General features: G+C 39.1%; 1 protein-coding gene across 2 annotated transcripts in view; it reads right to left on the bottom strand.

Annotated features, from left to right (window-relative positions):
- The window catches only part of LOC150108803 (microtubule-associated protein RP/EB family member 1-like), a 154,910-nt gene that overhangs the window by 97,491 nt on the left and 38,146 nt on the right, over nt 1-19,273 (bottom strand). For both annotated transcript variants that reach the window (XM_090403351.1, XM_090403342.1), the window contains exon 3: nt 5,277-5,315. In XM_090403351.1, the coding sequence (XP_090259477.1) occupies nt 5,277-5,315 (39 nt within the window). The remainder of the gene's footprint in view (nt 1-5,276; nt 5,316-19,273) is intronic.

Below are 19,273 nucleotides of genomic sequence, written 5' to 3' on the forward strand. Positions count from 1 at the left end.
AGCCTGTGAAGTTTTCTAATTTGTGAGTTGGTGGGATTGTATTCGATAGGGAGTTAAGTAGCCCGATCTAATAGAAGAGCATTAAGCTTACCTGTCTAGTCCTTTTGGTTAAGTATTACAGTTGCATTTCCCTTATCCGCTTTGGTGATAACTAATTCTTTATTATTCCTCATTTCCTGTAGAGCTTTATATTCCTTGTTGGATAATGTTGGTTTTTGGTGTTCTTGCTTTGGAGAGGACACAAGCTACATCCAGTCTTACACTGTTGGCGATTTGATGTGGAAGGCTTTTAGGAGAATAATAGCTTCATCTCTTCATTCTCAGTTACCATGTTGTAGTGCCTACATGCACATGCCTTTTTTTGTAAGTTCCTTTTGAAAATGGCAACGTGACGTTGCCGAAATATCGGAAATATTTATTAAAGTGTAATTTAATTTATATTCATATCTACGTTATTCAATTCCTTAAGTAATTTATTAATACATTTGTCTCTGTATTCTCTAAGAGCACAAGCTGACTTATTTGCTAAGAACTTTTGATATGCTTTCTTGTTTTCTTTCACTGCCTATTTAATTTCCTGTGTCCACCATGGAGTTCTGATTTTTCTATCCTTACAGACAACCTCACCACATTCCTCTCTGGTTGAATCAATTGTTTTCTTCACAGCTTGCAAATGAATATCTAAGGTTTGGTTCCTGTTCTGAAACTCATTTTTTTTTTTTTTCCCAATCATGTTTATGTATTTTAGTCTACAGTTCACATCTGAGAGCTGCTCAACTTTTATTCACTTTAAAACTTTCTTACATGTTCTTGTTTTCAATGTGAAATTCAATTTTATCCTACTCAGGACTAAATAGTGATCACTTCCAATTTCAAATCCTCTGTATACTCTGGTGACCTGCAGCAGAGAGAAAACATCACTATCAAGAATAATACAGTCAATGAGACTTTTCTTATTCCTTGCCCCTTTTCTTAATGTGAATTTGTGCACATTTTTATGTTGGAACATGGTGTTAGTAATAACCAGTCCATGTGCTGAGCAGAAATCCAACAGATATTCGCCATTATTATTAGCTTTGCTCTTTTCTCCAAATTTTCTCAATATATTTTTATATATCTGACAATCATTTCCTACTCGGCAATTCAGATCCCCACAAGGGCCAACTTTTCCTTTTTCATTGTGTCATTTGCTTTCTCTAAAGCCTCAAAAAATTCCTCCATTTACTATTTGAGCAGAACCTTCTTTGCGGCCATAGGCACAAATAAGTCTCATTGTCCAGTTCCCCATTCTCATATTTGCCCACATCCATTTACGAAGATTAGCTTTGTATTTAGTGTTTAATACTATGGTAACTCTGGTACAGGACACCAGAGTGTAAGAGGATTTGAAATTGGAAGTAATCACTATTTAGTCTTGAGCAGGATAAAATTGAATGTCATATTGAAAAAAATAACATGTAAGAAAGTTTTAAAGTGAATAAAAGTTGAGCAGCTCTCAGATGTGAACTGTAGAATAAAATACAGAAAGATTATTGATGAAAAAATGAAAGAGTTTGAGAACAGCAACCAAACCTTGGAAATTCAGTGGCAAGCCTTGCAGAAAACCCCGAATGATTCAGCTAGAGAGGCATGTGGTGAAGTTGTCTGCAAGGATAGAAAAATTAGAACTCCATGGTGGACACAGAAAGTTAAAGAGGCAGTGAAGGAAAAGAAAGCATATCAAAAGTTCCTGGCAAATAAGTCAGCATGTGCTCTTAGAGAATACAGATACAAATGTAAGAAAGCTAAACAATGTGTAAAACTAGCTAAACAAAATTCATAGGAGGACTTTGGCAGGAACATAGAAAATAAATATCAAGAAGGTGGCAAAATATTCTGGAGGTTGTTGAAGAAGCTTAGGAATGGAGGAAAGAGTGCTGTAAAAGGAGTTAGAGATGATAAAGTTGACAGGAAAATGGGAGAAAAAGATATCCTTGAAGTATAGAGTAATTACTTTGAAAAACTGCTAAATGAAACAAGCAGTGATGACAGCACAGTGGTAAAAAAACACTGACCAGGCATGAAGTCAGGAATACACATCCATACTTGAAGTAGAAAAAGCAATCAAAGGCTTGAAATGAGGAAAGGCAGCAACAGTAGATGATATTCGACCAGAAATGCTGAAGTATGGTAGTATAAAAGTCTTACAGTGGCTGCACTACATAGTTCGGAATGCCTGGACAGAGGGACGAATTCCTGATGATTGGAGTAGAGCGACAATAGTATCCATATATAAAATGGGAAATAACACTGAATGTGAGAATTACAGAGGTATTTCCCTACTGAGTGTTCCGGGCAAGATTTATTCTAGTATACTTGAGAAACGGGTGAATGAATCATCTCCTATGTTATTCATTATCTATATGAATCAAATTATGAAGGAAAGTGGTATTAAACATGATATCAAAATTGGAGATGTTAATGTCGGCTCTTTGCTTTATGCGGACGATGTTATACTGCTAAATATATCCGCTACAAGTCTGCAAGATTCACTGACTAAATTGAATAACTGTTATAATAGATATGGTATGAAGGTCAGCAATAAAAAGACAAAGACAATGAAAACAGGCAGAATCATTGAAAATGTCAACTCTGTTGTGAATGGAGAACTATGGAACAAGTAAAACATTTCAGCTACTTAGGCATGATTTTTAGTGAAGATGGTAAATTAAATATAGAAATAGACAACAGAATCAACAAAGCTGGTATGGTAGGAAGTCAATTGAATAAATTCATATGGAATAAGAGAGAAATTAGTTGGAACACTAAATTAGCTGTATACAAGACAGTGTTCAAACCAGTTTTAACTTATGGATCTGAGAGCTCGGTCAGAAGTAAAACACTTGACCAAAGACTAGAGACGGCAGATATGAGAGTCCTGAGAAATATTAGAGGCGTGAACAGATGGCATCAATGGCAATATCATATTAAAAATAAGATATTAGGAAAGAACTTGACATTATCAGCATCCAGGAATGCGTTAGCAGAGCTAATCTGAGGTGGTATGGCCACTTAAACAGAATGGGCGAGGAAAGATTAGCAAAACAAGTGTTCTCTGCCAGGTTGGCAGGAAAACGATTCAGAGGAAGACCAAGATATAGGTGTATTGATACGGTACAAAGTGCCTTAGGCAATAGAAATATAAGATCTGATAATGTTGGAGTCTTGACAAGTAACAGACTGATTTGGAGGAAAATTGTAGATAGGAAGTTAGTAATGATGTAAATTTTTCATGTAGTACTATCATATCCTGTACACCCCTTGAGGGTACATGGCAGGAATTTGATGATGATGATACTATGGCAACTCCTTTTCCTTGATTGTCAGTGCCTGAATATAACATTTTGTATTTATTGCTCAGTAAGATCTCACCAGTTTTTGCCTTTTTTGTTTCAGACACCCCTATTATGTCGATCTGGTACTTATACAATTTCTCAGCTAGTTCAATTTCTTTGCCATTCAGGCTTCTTATGTTGATAGTACAGATCTTGAACTCTGGTGATGTTGAGTTGGGGTGGGTTTTAGGATTTGTTCCAGTAGCTGACTTTTCGGTGTTTGCTCTGACGAAAACAACCGGTGCTTTGTTTAACCGGGTGACACCACAGTTTGCATGAAACTGTTGTGTTGTCCCATCATTTTTTATTTTGGTTTAAGCCAATAAGAATACAATTTGGTCAGCTAAATCCCAAATTTCCATCCCACCCTCATTCCTTCAATATTCAGGTAGATACCTAAACATGGTGCACCACAAGAAGGTGAGGATTGGACATTAGGTCAGAAGCCCTGATTGGTTTTTCGCATTCCTTTAGAGGCTATGTAGAGGTGTCCTCTCAGTTATATAGCTTAGACTGTTAAGCATCTAGCAGAAAATTTAATAGGAAAATTTTCCCACCATTTAAGCATTGTTTTATTTCTCTTTTTTAAAAATATAATGCAGGCTCTTCTTTAGTTGTCAAGGAACTCTTCTGAATAAATAAATTTTTATACTGTCAAATTTAAGCATTTATTATCAGGGCTGCTTTTTTTTTAATACCAGAAATGACTTCTTTTTTTTTTTTTTTTTTTTTTATACTTACAGGTATTAGAATGTACTAACAACTATATTATTTTACTGTTTACCACATATAATGATTAATTACTCCATATGCAATTTGATCTTTATTAATATTATGTATTTGAATAATTTAATTCACTCGTGTATTCTTATGTTACTTATCTAGTTTTAGATATAGCAGTTTTTTCATACTATAATAAGAATCCAGTGGCTTTAAACACAAATTCATATTAGGGAAAACAAACAAATTGCCTATATTTAGAACTGAAAAAGACTAAAACATTAACATATACAGTCTTGCCATAAATACTGTTACAACTTCTGTGCACCCCAGTGCTTCCCACAGAATTGCATGAGCCTGGTTCTGTTAGTGGTGCTGTGTGCAGCTGAAATTCATGTTTATCAGAAGAGAGAGAGAGAGTGTGCTGTCTAGCTGTATGGGTTAACATGCAGTGGGGAGATTATGAGAATCATGTAGCTGTAATAGCAGTTCACAAGGTTAGAATTTCAACCTTGTGAAGTGCTATTACTGGAAGGTCCACTGACAACTGTCAGTGGACCTTTCAAAAGGACTTAGCCCCTGTACACAACAGTGATCGGAGGTGAATGTGTCTGACCACATATCATCATCTGTGCCACCTAGAAGTCCCAATTTGAATCAATTGGAATTAAAGTTGTGGTTGCAGTTTGAGAGAGTATCCTGCATAAAGAAACACCCCTACATTGCCAGTCTGAAGGTGGATTTGGATAAATACACCTGAAGGTGGATTTATGGCACGACTGTTTGCGAGAGTATCCTGCAAGAAACACCCCTGCATTGCCAGCCTGAAGGTGGATTTGGATAAATACACCTGAAGGTGGATTTATGGCACGACTGTTTGAGAGAGTATCCTGCAAGAAAACACCCCTGCATCGCCAGCCTGAAGGAGCAGTCAGTGGCAGCATTTCTGCTGAACATGTCTGCCATCAATATGTGGCCCCACAGACTTCAAGTGTGAGCAAATACAAAAGGGGGACATTTTTACACATCGAGTGCTGCTACTATATGCATTTTATACATGTAGTTTGTAAGTGCTGAAAGCTATAAATAATTTACTGATAAAGGTTTATGCACTGTTCAAGTTGTAACAGTATTTATGGCTATACTAGGTACAATATGGAAGATCCTACATTATAATTTTACCTGGGAAAAGCATATCCATGAACTGGCAATATGCTGCACCTATAAGAAAAATATATCAAGATGATGCACTACAGATATTTGCATTAACACATTTTAATAGATTATCCACTAACATGTTTAACAAAGAGAATCATACAAAATAGCTCTATTTCAATGATACTGAACTGCTTTCTAACGTGGTTTCATTTCATGTAACAATAATTCATTTTCTTCTGTATTGTTATTTTGTATTTTACTATTTTTTGGTGTTGCTATAGCTTATTCAGAGTATTATTCCTGACTGAAGGCAAGCAAATCTATGAGAATACTATGTAATAAAGTTTACTTTATTTTTTATCAACTCACAGAGAGAAAGAAGCTGTGAAACTTATAACATAACAGTACCACATATGTGGACAGGTGGTCACGGATAAAGAAAGAACAAATCTGTTAATGCATTTCATGCAAAAGCTGTTTCAAAGAACAGACAGACTGAATGAAATAGGATAAAAAGTTGGTTCATTAAGCTGTATGGATAATAACCAGCAGCTGCTTATGTTTTAACATGATCAGTGAAAATACTGTTATTAGTTTTTAATCCTGTCTGACAACAGGAAAGTGAAGGTCGATAACCAGTTCAGAGGTGAAGCATCCATAAAATATTTGTAGAGGTGAAAACCTCTAGCCTTTCCTGGCACAAGATACATCTATTCTTGATTGGAGATCTGAATGTTAAATAAAATTAAAGAGTAAAAGAAATGGGATTTTTCTTACAAGACAGGAATCTTCTTATACTTTAATCATCTTAAAAGAAGAACACAGGATTAAAGATCACGGTTTGAAGACAATGATTATCCCAAGGGGTGCTTAAGGTTCAAAGCTGTATAACTGAGAAGAGACATCCACACAGCCTTTAAAGGAATGCAGAGAACTGACCAGGGCTTCTGACCTAATGTCCAATTCTCACCTTCTCGTGGTGCACCCTGTTGGGTATCTACCTGGATACTGAACGAATGAGGATGGGTTGGCAATTTGGGATTTTAGCCGACCAAATTCTATTCTTATTGGTTAAACCGAAATAAAAATTATGGTACAACATGACAAAATTTCATGCCGGCTGGGGCATCGCCCGGTTAAACAAGGTCCCCGTTGTTTTCGCCAGGGAACCAGTGTGAACAGCGAAAAATCAGCTACTGGAACAAATCTGAAAACACACCCCAACTCAACATCAGAGTTAAAGATTGGTACTATCAATAGGAAGCCAGAATGGCAAAGAAATGAAGCCAGATGAGGAATTAGATAAGTACCAGATCGACATATACGGGTGACTGAAACAAAAAAAGACAAAAACTGGTGAGATCTTTCTGAGCAATAAATACAAAATGTTATATTCAGGAATATAAAAAGACATGTCAGAGTTTCTGAAGAAATTCGAACACGCAGAGGTGTGGGCTGTCATCAAGTTTTTCGTGCTGCAAGAAAAGTCCACAACTGAGATTAAATAAACTTTGTGTGAGACTTCAGGGGACTATGCTCCAGAATATCCAACAGTTGCCAGATGGGTGGCCAAGTTTAAAACTGGGCATTCTGAGAAAAAATATGCCCACAGGTAAGGAAGATCTTCCACAGGGATCACATCTAAAAACATCAATGCAGTGCATGCCATGATCCTTGATGATAAACAAATACCTACAAACATTGCAAAGCCTATGGGGATATCCAGGGAATATCTGGACATGGAGAAGCTCTCAGCAAAGTGAGTCCCCAATTGTTTGAATGCAGACCAAAAGAGAGAATGTGTGCTGTCATCTCAAGGGATTTTGGGTCATTTTCAGAAATCAGGTGCAAATATTTGGCTCATATTGTGACTATTGATGAAACATGGCTTCATCACTATGACCCAGAGACCAAACAACAGTCAATGGAATAGAGACACAAAGGTTTCCACAGCCAAAGAAGTTCCGAACCCAAAACTCAGCAGAGAAGGGTCTTGCCATTGTCTTTTGGGATATGGATGGTGTAATCCTTACCAAATATCTCAAAACAAGTGAAACTGTTACAGCAGCAGTTGATTCAACAGATCTGAAGAGAAAACGCTGCAGAAACTGAGCAGAGGCATGTTGCTTTTGCAGGACAATGCATCTGCTCATGAAACCCAACAGAAAATACACAACTTGGGCTTTCAACATCTGCCTCACCCACCCTATTCGCCAGATGTGGTGCCATCTATTTCTTATTCCCAAATTTAAATAAAAACTTGAAAGGAGCAAAATTTCCCCCAGATGAAGTCATATCTTCAGCTGAGAACTGGTTTATGCAACAAGGGAAAGACTTTTTTTTTCCCTCAGAGGATCAACTGATGCAGCAGCATTGTAACAAGTGAATAACACTTCGTTGGGAATATGAACAGCGAAATCATCCTCCTGAGTAATTTCAACGTCTATAACACCAATTGGCTTTCCTCTTCCAGTTATACAGATCCTGCAGGCAGAATTGCTGAAACATTTGCAGTCACAAATTGTTAAAAAAACTGACCAGAATACCAGATAACCCAAACCAGTCCCCAAATACCCTAGATCTCTTCCTTACTAATGACCCCTCCAAATATGCAGTGAATGTAGTGAGCACCCTGGGCAATTCTGACCACAACTTAGTGCTCATCTCCTCCCCCATGCAACAATGCTTATACAGTCACTCCCACACGAGTACTTTGGCATTATAACAGTGCCAAATGGGACAGTCTCTGAGACTACTATGCTTCATTCCCATGGTTAGACTACTGTTTCCAGTCTTCCAGTCAAAACATATGCACTGAACACATCACCAAAGTGATCCTCACTAGCATGAAAACATATTCCCCACACTACTCAGACCTGCCGTCCCCTAACTAAACCCTGGTTCTCTAAAAAATGTGCCAAGGCTGTACAAATGAAAAATCAGGCATACCACAACTGACTCAAATCAAGAACCCCATCTTCATTCGATGCCTATACTGAAGCCCGAAACAAATGCAAGAAAATTATCAATACTTCCAAAACAGAATTTGAATGGGCCAAAAGCAGGAAGCTTGCAGCCTGTCCAAACAGCAGCCGTGCCTTTTGGTCTCTTGCCAAGGCAATTGGACCTAACTTTGGTCCTACGCTATTCCCACCTCTATCATACCCAGATAGCTCAATAGCAACATCACCCATAGAAAAAGCTAATCTCCTGGCATCACACTTTGCCTCCAATGCACACATACAGGGTGTTCGGGATAAATTTGACAGTTTCGTAAGGAAAAAGAAAATCTTCTTTGTATCTATTAAATTTAATGAATTGACAAAAAAACATTACAGGCAGAGTTAATTACAATACTATCAACAAGATTTACTCAAAATAACCACCATTAGCATCGATCACAGCTTCAATTCTGCTTCGGAACCTCGAACAAGCTGATGCTACAGTCTCCCTGGGAAGGGCCGCAAAAACTGTTTTAATTTTATCCATTAACTGGGCTTTTGTATTACTGGAAGTGCGATTGGTGTCTTTTTCAACTGCGCCCCATACAAAATAATCCATGGGGTTAAGGTCTGGGGAGTTTGGAGGCCAAACATTTGGACTGGTGAAGTCGTAGAAATTTTCAGACAACCATTTTTGACTTTTCCCAGAGGTGTGGCAAGGGGCCGAATCCTGCTGCCATACATACGGCCTACCATTGGCTACCCTTGTTATCCAGGGCTTGACTACAGTTAGCAACTCCACGAACAAAGCCCGAATTCCAATGCCAGGGTTCTTCAACACCTGTTCCTGCAGATTTGCGAGGAATTCTGCTGTACGAACGCAATCAGATCGTCTGCTAGGGATCTTTCTTCTTGCTACATCCTCGTAGTCACCATTGCAAGTCTCTAGTTCATGCCTGATTGTTTTTACTGTATTCAGGGAGCATTGGGCAGCAGTCGTAATATCCTTATTTTGATGGCGGGCACGAATCATCATGATACAAGTTATTCTCTTCCATGATTCAGGTGGGTTCCAGCTATCCATCCTTTCTGACATCTTGTATATGAATGAAGAAGGGTCCAAACTTTTAAATGAAGAGAAGTGTGTGTTAATACATGTAACTTACGGAAAAATATAATTAATTATAAATATGTCAAATTTATCCCGAACACCCTGTAACTGACAATGGCAAATGCCCTCCAGTCATTCCAACTGCCCAACATACAATGCCCCCCTGTATCCTTTTGCCAAAAAGACATCACAAACCTGTTGTCTAAATTAGATACAAAAAAGTCTCCTGGCCCTGACAGCATTCCTCCAATTATCCTGAAGGTCTGTGCATCGGAACTGACTCCTATCCTATGTCACCTGTACACACTCTCTTACTCCACCGGTATATATCCCAAAACCTGGAAACTGGCCTATATTCAACCCATTCCTAAAAAGGGTGACAATCACTGCCATCTAACTACCGCCCCTATCTCACTCACTTCAGTCCTATCTAAATGGAGAAAATCATCAACTCTCAACTCCTAATCAACCTTGAAGGTACCCGGCTATTAAGCGACCACCAGTACTGATTCCATCAAAGCCATTCAACAGGAGATCTACTCTCATACATCACCCATCAGTGGACAAAGGCCATGGAGAAATTCGGTGAATCCCAAGTAGTTGTACTTGATATCTCCAAAGCCTTTGACTGAATCTGGCACAAAGGCTTAATAAGCAAACTCCATCATTTGGAGTGCATCAGGACTTCTGCAGATAGATTGCCAGCTTCCTGTCTGGACGCACACTATGTGTGATGGTAGACGGCTCCCTATCCTCTCACCATCCAATTAATGCTGGGGTCCCACAAGGTTCAGTTTTCTCACTGATCCTCTTCCTTCTATATATCAATGATCTACTTCAGTTGACCTCTAACCCAATACACAGTTTTGCAGATGACAGCACATTACATTTATCCCTTTCATTTGACAAACCCTACTCTACACAACTCACCTCAACCCACAGAACATCAATCACCACTGCCCTTAATTCCGACCTCCAAGCCATTCGCCAATGGGGCTCAGATAACCTCTTCAACTTCAATGCTAGTAAAACCCAGTCCTGTCTTATTTCTCACAAAAAAGAACCAATTTCCCCCAGCATTGTTTTTGATAACACTCCAATTCTCAGACGATGAAATTTCTCTTCTTGGAATTACCTTGACATTAACTCTCCTGGCATAAACACATCACAACCACTGCATCCTCAGCTTCCAAAAAACTAAGTTCCCTTTTGCTCAAGATGCTACTTCACCTCTAAACAGCTGTTAACACTATACAAGTCACAAATCCGCCCAGCTCTCGAATACTGTTCTCACATCTGGAGTGGGGCTCCAAAAGCTTCCTCAAAATGCTTGACTCAATACAGAGGAGAGCAATTAGACTAATAAATGACCCATTCCTCACCAACTCGCTCTCCCCACTTTCACAAAGACACTTGGTCTCTGCAATCTGTATATTCTATAAATATTTCCATGGGAAATGTTCATCTGAAACAGCATCAATAATTTCCCCACCTTGCACTAAGCCCATTGAAACATGTACAGCTGCCGCCCAACATCCTTTCACAGTACACCTCAAAACCCACAGAACAAGTTTCTTTTCCTCCTCATTCATCCCTGCTACTGCAGTATTGTGGAACAGTCTTCCCCCAGATGTACTTCCCAAGGAATACAACATACAGGCGTTCAAATCAAATGCAAACAAGTTTCTCCTTTCGCAACCCACCACCCATATATGGTACTAATGTACTATAGGTTGACCAGCCAACCTCCTGTATATGGGCCCAACATAAAAAAAAATAATAAAAAATAAAAATAAAAATTTAAAAAATGTAGAATAATGTGCAGGTTACATGGCTCTACCTCAATTCCTTCATGTGATTATCACAACTTTACAGTAGACCCTGGCAATATCACTCTGCCTTCCAGTATATCCTTCAACTGAGGATATTAATTTCTAACCAATGTAAAGCCTACACATTATTATTATTATAATCCAGGACCTCCATAGAGTCATAAGTCATGGAGTTGGTGTACGGAGACTTGAAAGAGTGTTGATGAATGATGTGGAAGTGGATGTACAGACTCAGGGAAACTAGATTTATTAAGAGGGGGGGAGTAGATATGCAGACTTTAGGGGGGCAGGTAAGTGTATGAATGAGTATATTATGCCCGAGCGAGTACGACGGACAACAAATCAGAATGGAATAGTTAGTATAAGGCATCAAAGTAGGGATGGGACAAATGGGCTTCTGCGATTCATGTACACTAATGCCAGGAGTATTAGGAACAAGAAGGAAGAGTTTTTGGCCATGGTTGACACTTCCAGGCCACAGGTTGTCGGTATTAGTGAAACATGGCTGACAGAAGATGATAAAGCTAGTGGGATTGAATGCGACGGGTATAGCGTGTTCAGGAGTGACAGGGTGAATAAAAAGGAGGGAGGAGTGTTACTGATGATAGCTGATGAGCTTCAGCCAAGGAGTATAGAAGTTGAACTGCATGATGGGGAAAAAAGCACATTTGAGGCTGTTTGGTGTGAGATAGAATCTAGCAGAACAAAATATACAATTGGGTGCTGCTATAGACCGGGTGATGGAGTGGATGGTGGGGATAGTATGCATAAGCAAATAGAAGAAATGAGTGGAAGGAGGGTAATTATTATGGGTGATTTCAATTATGGTAACATTGACTGGAAAGAGGAGAAGGCACATGGGAGGAAGGAATTGGATTTTATGCGGTTATTAAGGGACAACTATCTACGGCAACATGTATTGGAAAATACCAGGGGGCAGAGAGTGCTGGACCTAGTAATTGCAACCGAGAATGTGGCTGTAATGAACATGACCATGTTGCCACCAATTGGTGAGAGTGACCATAAGGTCATGACTTGGGAGGTGGCTAAAGGAGTTGAATTTACAATAAAGACACTATCAACATCCAGCCCATGGCATGTAAAACTGCAAGGGCTGGATGTTGATAGTGCATGGGAGGTGGTTAAGAACTGTTTGCAGGAGGCAATGGTTGACTGTATACCAAGAGTCCAAATAATAAATCAAGTAGGGGTTAAATGGATGAATAACACTATTAAGCTTGAGCTGCAAAAAAAGAAACAATTGTGGAGGGAATTTAAAGAGAAGGGTGACCATCAGGCGCAGGAACAGTATAAAGCCCAGGCCAGGATGGTAACAAGGGTGGTAAGAAAAGCAAAAGCAGATTACGAAAGGAAATTGGCCACACAGGCTAAAGAGAATCCCAAACAGTTTTTTCAATATGTTGCAAGTAAAAGGAAAAATGCTCATGGTGCTGAGGGTAGGGAGGTAACCAAATCAGTCGATATTGTGGAATTACTGAGCGAGCACTTTGCAAGAGTATATCATCCAGGTGGTGACTTTGCAGGAATGGAAGAACCAACAGCTTATACTGGAATTGTGATGAATGAAGTAGTGGTAACTAGTCTATTACAGAACCTCAATGTCAATATATCTGTGGGATTGGATGGTATACCAGCTCGTGTCGTAAGTGAAGCGGCCAAAGAATTGTCAGTGCCCTTGACCATTTTGTTTAATTTGAGCCTCAGGACTGGGTCAGTCAAAAGGGGGTGGAAAGAGGGTAAAATAGTTCCACTGCACAAAGGTGGTTCCAAGGCTGCTGTTGAAAATTACTGGCCAATCAGCATAACAGGAATCATTATCAAGGTCTTAGAGAAAATAGTCAAGAGGAAAATACAAGATTGGATAGAAGAAAATGGGATACTGTATCGGGGACAGCATGGTTTTGTGAAGGGTAGGTCATGCCTCAGTAACTTGCTCATGTATTATAACACAGTGACAGCTGAACTGGATAAGGGTAATGGGTTTACAGTGATTCTACTGGACCTTGCTAAGGCCTTTGACAGGATACCACATGGAATTCTAATCAGTAAATTGCAGCATATGGGAATGGACATAGGGTTGGTGAGATGGATAGGAGGGTGGTTGACAGAGAGATATCAGAGAGTGGTTTACTCAGGAGTAGAGTCCACAAGACGGCCTGTGACTAGTGGTGTGCCACAAGGATCTGTTCATGGACCACTGCTGTTTAATTTGTTCATAAATGATATAGGAAAGGATCTGAGAGGAACAGTTCATTTGTTTGCGGATGATGCGAAGTTGGGTAGGGAAATAGTGAATGCAGATGACGTCAAAATTTTGCAGGATGATTTGGATAGATTGGAGGTCTGGGCTAAGGAGAATGGATGTCAATTTAATGTGGCAAAATGTAAGGTTATGCATTTTGGGGTGAAAAGATTGGCGGCAGTTTACTGCATTGGTGGAACCGTGCTCCAGGAAATTGATGAGGCACGAGATTTAGGAGTGTTGGTGGATAAGGAATTGAAATTTAGGGGACACATTGCAAAAGTGGCCAAATCAGCACATCAAATCACTTGGTTGCTGAAGAATACGTTGACAAGCAGAGACAAGCAGGTTATTGTTCCTCTGTATCTAGCCTTGATAAGACCCAATCTAGACTACTGTGCTCAGATTTGGTCACCTAGGTTTCTTCTTGATGGGGAGGAGGTGGAGAGGATCCAGAGGCGAGTGACCAAGATGATAGCAGGTCTGTGGAATGAACCGTATGGGAACAGGTTGAGGATTTGTGGGTTGCAAAAATTGATTGATAGGCGGAGGAGGGGAGATATGATTGAGACATTCAAATTACTGAAGGGTTTCTATAAAATTAATTCAGAAGATATTTTTGAGAACAGGGCTGGTTGTGGGAGGACTAGGGGACATCCATGGAAACTGGGCAAAAGTGTGGTTAGTAAAGGTGTCAGAGCTGGGTTCTTTACTTTTAGAGTAGTGAACGAGTGGAATGCGCTCCCTGAGTCTGTGGTGGATGCTGTGACAGTGAATGAGTTTAAGACGAGGTATGATAGATACTGTATGAATGTCAAATAGTTGTGATGAATATGATTTGGGGCCTCCCTCGATGAGTCTAATGACTCCCTGGAGTTGCCCGTAATAATAATAGTAATAAGTCCGAATGTGGGAGCCCATCTTAAATGCCACAAAAGTCTATCGTACCATTCTTTAAACTCGTTCATAGTTCTTGCTCTCACTACAATACCAGGCTACAACTACCATCCCAAATTACAACCAACTCCCATGCAAAAAAGCCAATACTCGCCCTCTTATTCACCACCTCCATTTGTAACTTCCAGGGCTGACCACTTTGTCTCCTTCTTGTTCTACCATACAAAAGAACTCCCCAATGTCAACCGTGTGACTACCTGTAAGCAGTTTAAATGTCTCAATCACATCATTTCTCTTATCTGCCAAAATTTGTAGTCTGCATACCCTCAGTATATCCTCATCATACAGCCATGAAATGATTTTTAGTATCTGCCTTTGTAACCTCTCCAAGGATAATTTTGTCCCTTCACATCCCAGCAATCAAATCTGAGCACAATAATCCAGATGTGATCTGACCAGGGATTTAAAGGACTCACCACTTTATTTCTACAGGTCAGCATCCTCTAAGTTACCTTCACCAACTTTGCTAATCACCCCCAAGGTATTTTTGTCTCCTCTACTTTTATGCTACTTCACATTGATGGATCCCAAAGTTCAAGACCTTACATTTAGTTGCATTAAACTGAAACAACATACGAAAGAACTTCCCAGCATGAACCGCATAACTACCTCCCAGCAGTTTAAATGTCTTGATCACATCATCTGCATACAACCGTACATCGCCCTGCAATTCATTGACAATGTCATTGATATACAGGTTCAACAATACAGATCCTAATACTGAACCCTGCAGACCTTGGTAACTTTCTGCTTCCCTAATATTGCTCCCTCATACACAACTCTAATATCTACCAGACAGCCATTACCTAATTCAATTCATTAATCTGACATCTAAATCCATATGCAGTAACTTAAATATCAGATTATAATAATGTGGCATCCTCTCAAATGCACTTGTAAAATCAAAACAGGCAATATATGCATTTCCCTCATCAACCGCTCGTCACTTTATTATAAAAGGCAATTAGATCTAAAACAAGATGTTAGATCTTGAATGAGGACTCTATCAAGAATAGAACCGCTCCATTCAAGATTTAACAAGAGAACAACATCAAGCAAAGGCACACTTGCACTCTTGGCAAAACAGACATAATATGTGAAAATGCATGTAATAACTTTGCTTAAAGGGAATTAAAATATAAAGGAAGAAGTTGAATCTTAAATTAAAATGAAATCAAAGGAGGAAATAAATGTTAAATTGTAATATGTTAAAGTTATTGTCTAAAATAGATGGAATCTTAAACTTTCAAAAACATCAATATTAAACTATGCCATGTATAAAATCGCGTATCATCGTGCAAACGAAGTTCAAAGGTTGCAGTTTGACCACCAGAGATGACGTAACAAACGATGAGTAGGCATTCGTGAAAGGCACTCGAAATTCGCATTCCCCGAGAAGAGCGATACTCGTGCAGCAACGAGGTGACGTCACTCGCTGGCAGCAAATGAGAGAGCGTCGTAGACAAGCTTGGAGTGCGGAAAGAGGGCACCGTAGTGGGGTTTAAAACGGATTGACATGGCTTGAGAAGGGCTCCTTTTACGTTTTCTTTTGGTTCCTTTTGTGTTCCCCGGTTAAGTATGCCCCCCCATGGGTTTCCGGCTTGAAGGTCCCGAGCGGGTCAGCATGGCTGATATCCGACAAGACGTGTGAAGACGGTAAAGCGTGTTTCCTGTTGCTGAGCGACGTGAATCGAAGAAAATTTAGCATGAGATGATGGCAGTCTTTGAGTTTTGGTCATCACTCTGGATCTAACTGATGAGAAAGCAGCAAATTAACACAAATTACCTTTGAAGGTAATTTGTGTTAAAATCAGCGACGCGAAAAGTTCGTAAGCTCAGAAGAAACAAGAGGCTATTTTGGGACAAGCACGTGACAGCAGATCATCGTACAGAGGGATAATCCATAACAAAGAACAGATGGAAGGATCGAGAAATCGTCTTACAAGGTGGTAATGTACAAATCTTCATTTTATGTGTTATCTATCAATGATGGTGTAAAGTGGACAGAGTTTGGAAAAGAAGAGAGAGAGATTTTAGAGACAATTTTCTGTGTTATGTTAATTGAATTGGACTGGTAGTCTACGTTCATAAATTGTCTAAGCCCAAGTTTAATGTGTATGGGTCGTTAGTAACAGTAATCTAGCTTAGTACTGAGATTCATGTTTGTAATATAGATGAACATAAGATTCTTATGAGTCTGTATAAATAATGTGTCTGTTTGATTACCATTACCTTGCTTTACTTGTAATTTAGTATTGATCTTGATTAGCTTTGAATATATGTGTTGTTTTAAATTGTAAAGTTCTTAGATAATTAATAAACATGCTTTCCCTTGTATACCCGAGTAAGAGATTGAATTTTACCACTCACGAAAACATCGAACCTATGTTTAGAAAAAAAAGGGGAATTTAAGATTGTCAAGGACATGACTGTATACTGAGAACTCTAAGATTTACTTAACTACTTAAACTAGATAAAGTAATACATGATTTCTGGGAAGGTTTCTCCGGATAAGAATTTCTATCCTTGAGCTCTGACTGGCGCAGCATAAACAAATAAATTTTGTCAGAGCTCGAATAGGGAAACGGCCCCAGAAGGTCAGTTTAAAAGCTATATCTCAGTTGGCACAAAGAGAACAATGGAGTTGAATTACAGGCAAAAAGTAACGACGTAACAAAGAGCACTCCTTAACAAATCCATGCTGCCCTGCACAGATAATATTATCCTGATCTGTCCAATGCTATACAATTTCTCACTCACACACACACAACCTTAAAATATTATATCCTCTGACATCAAATACAGAATATCTGCAAAGGCAGAAGTTAACATATTTTAAAGACTCAAACATTCACATCAAACTTCGCAAATATTGCTCTGGAAAATAAGTTTCTCATCAATCATTAAGCTCACATAGCGAAACAGCAGCAGCAAATGTTTTTTGCACACAATCACACAGGAAATGACAACTCATACCTGTGTATTCATTAAATGCTTTACTTTTAGCATATTCAGTTACAACTTAAAACAAGTACCCAAAAATATCAAGGTTCTTCATAAAACTTAGCTATCCAGTACTAAAGCAGGAAACAACGTATATGGAATGTTTCAGCATTTCTACTTGAAAACTGACAGTTCCACACAAACAAAGAACAGCTTTTCATCTAATCCTCACCCAAAAAACCCAAAATCACAAGACACATGAACTTATACATACAAGGAATCCACAAAATACAGCCATTCATTCCTTATTTTTTAAAGAGAATTATTTCCCAAATCTCACTTATTTCCCTCCATCCATTTCCATTTTTAACATCTCTCTCTCTCTCTCTCTCTCTCTCTCTCTCTCTCTCTCTCTCTCTCGTGCATCAGCTGTTCATTTTTTTTATACACTGGTGCCCAAAAGCTAAGGATGGACTACATTTTTACCTGTTAATGAAAAATTTTCATGATTACAGCCAAATGTGGAATAAATTTATTGCCAGCATATTAATAAATTACACACACACACACACACACACACACACACACACACACACACACACACACACACACACACACACACACACACACACACACACACACACACAAAAAAAACATTTCTGGCAAAAGGTTACAATTTTATTAGGATGTAATTAAGGAATTCATGTACAGTGCTTACAGAAAACTATGTGGAGAGACATTTCAGTATGGAATATGTCCACACCGAACTGCGATGCACTCTCATAATGCCATACTATATTTAGCACCAAGTGATTCAGGAGTTCTTGAGACAAACTAGTCCACTTCTCCTTCAGAGCAAGGATAAGACTTTGTTTTCTGGAGGGGAATTTCAAGCAGCAATGCATCTCCCTACTGCGTCCCAAATGTGTTCTATGGGGATGAGATTTGAGGAACATGCTGGCTACTCGAATCAATTAATATCCTCAGCCTCCAGATGTATCTCCACCGCTTGTGTATGATGTGCAGTATTGTCATCCATAAAAACAAATTCTTTGCCTATAGCACCATGGAACAATCAAACATGACATCGAAGAACTTTGTTGCAATATCGTTCACCCGTCATAGTCCCTTTTGCCAGCACTTGCAGCTCGTGCACCCATTAAGCATAATGCCTTCACACACCATGAGCCCAACAGCAATGTATCTATACCATTCAAGAACATTCTTGTGACAGTAAGTAGTACCACTTTAACACTAGATCGAATGTTATCTAGAATCGGAGGAAGACTAAAATGACTCTCACATGTAAAGAGTGCATTAGCCCATTGGTCTCTCTTGTCCAATTTTTATGGATAAAACACCACTGAAAATGTGCTCTACGATGAGCTGTGGATAGAGGGACACAGACTATAGGCCTTTGGGCATACAGACCTACTTGTTGCAGAGGTCTTGACAGAGTTTTTCGAGATATCTGCATATCTATGCTTGAATAGAGCTGACTTGCAGCTGTGTTCTGCCCTGCTGTGGTGCGTAGATTATGTTTTGTTGTTATAACCAAAAATTTGTCTTCATGCTCTGTGGTAGAGTGAGGACAACCTCTTAGCAAATGTCTGGAAAACACTTCCATTTGTTTGAAATGCTGTCCAGAGCTTAGGTACAATGCTATGTGAGATTCGAAACTCTCTGGCAATAACAGTAATTCGGCAGCCTTCTTCAAACTTTCCAATAATTCTCTCATGCATAAAGTCATCTAGATGATATCTTTGAGATTACAAGACATGCAAGTTCGCAACTTTATTCTTTCATGAAACGAGTTTCCTTCAAAACACAATTCACTTAGCATAACCTTTTGCCTTTTATCCTGTTGAATGCTATCACGTGACCATTTTGTAAGCGATTTGAAAATTTGAATGTGTACCCGCTTTCCAATCAAAACTATCAGTTATATAAACTGCCACAATTATTCGTTCTGA

This window comes from Typopeltis vanoorti, chromosome 2 (genome assembly GCF_054136105.1).
Source record: "Typopeltis vanoorti isolate ZY-2024b chromosome 2, IOZ_Tvanoo_1.0, whole genome shotgun sequence".
Taxonomy (NCBI): Eukaryota; Metazoa; Arthropoda; class Arachnida; order Uropygi; family Thelyphonidae; genus Typopeltis; species Typopeltis vanoorti.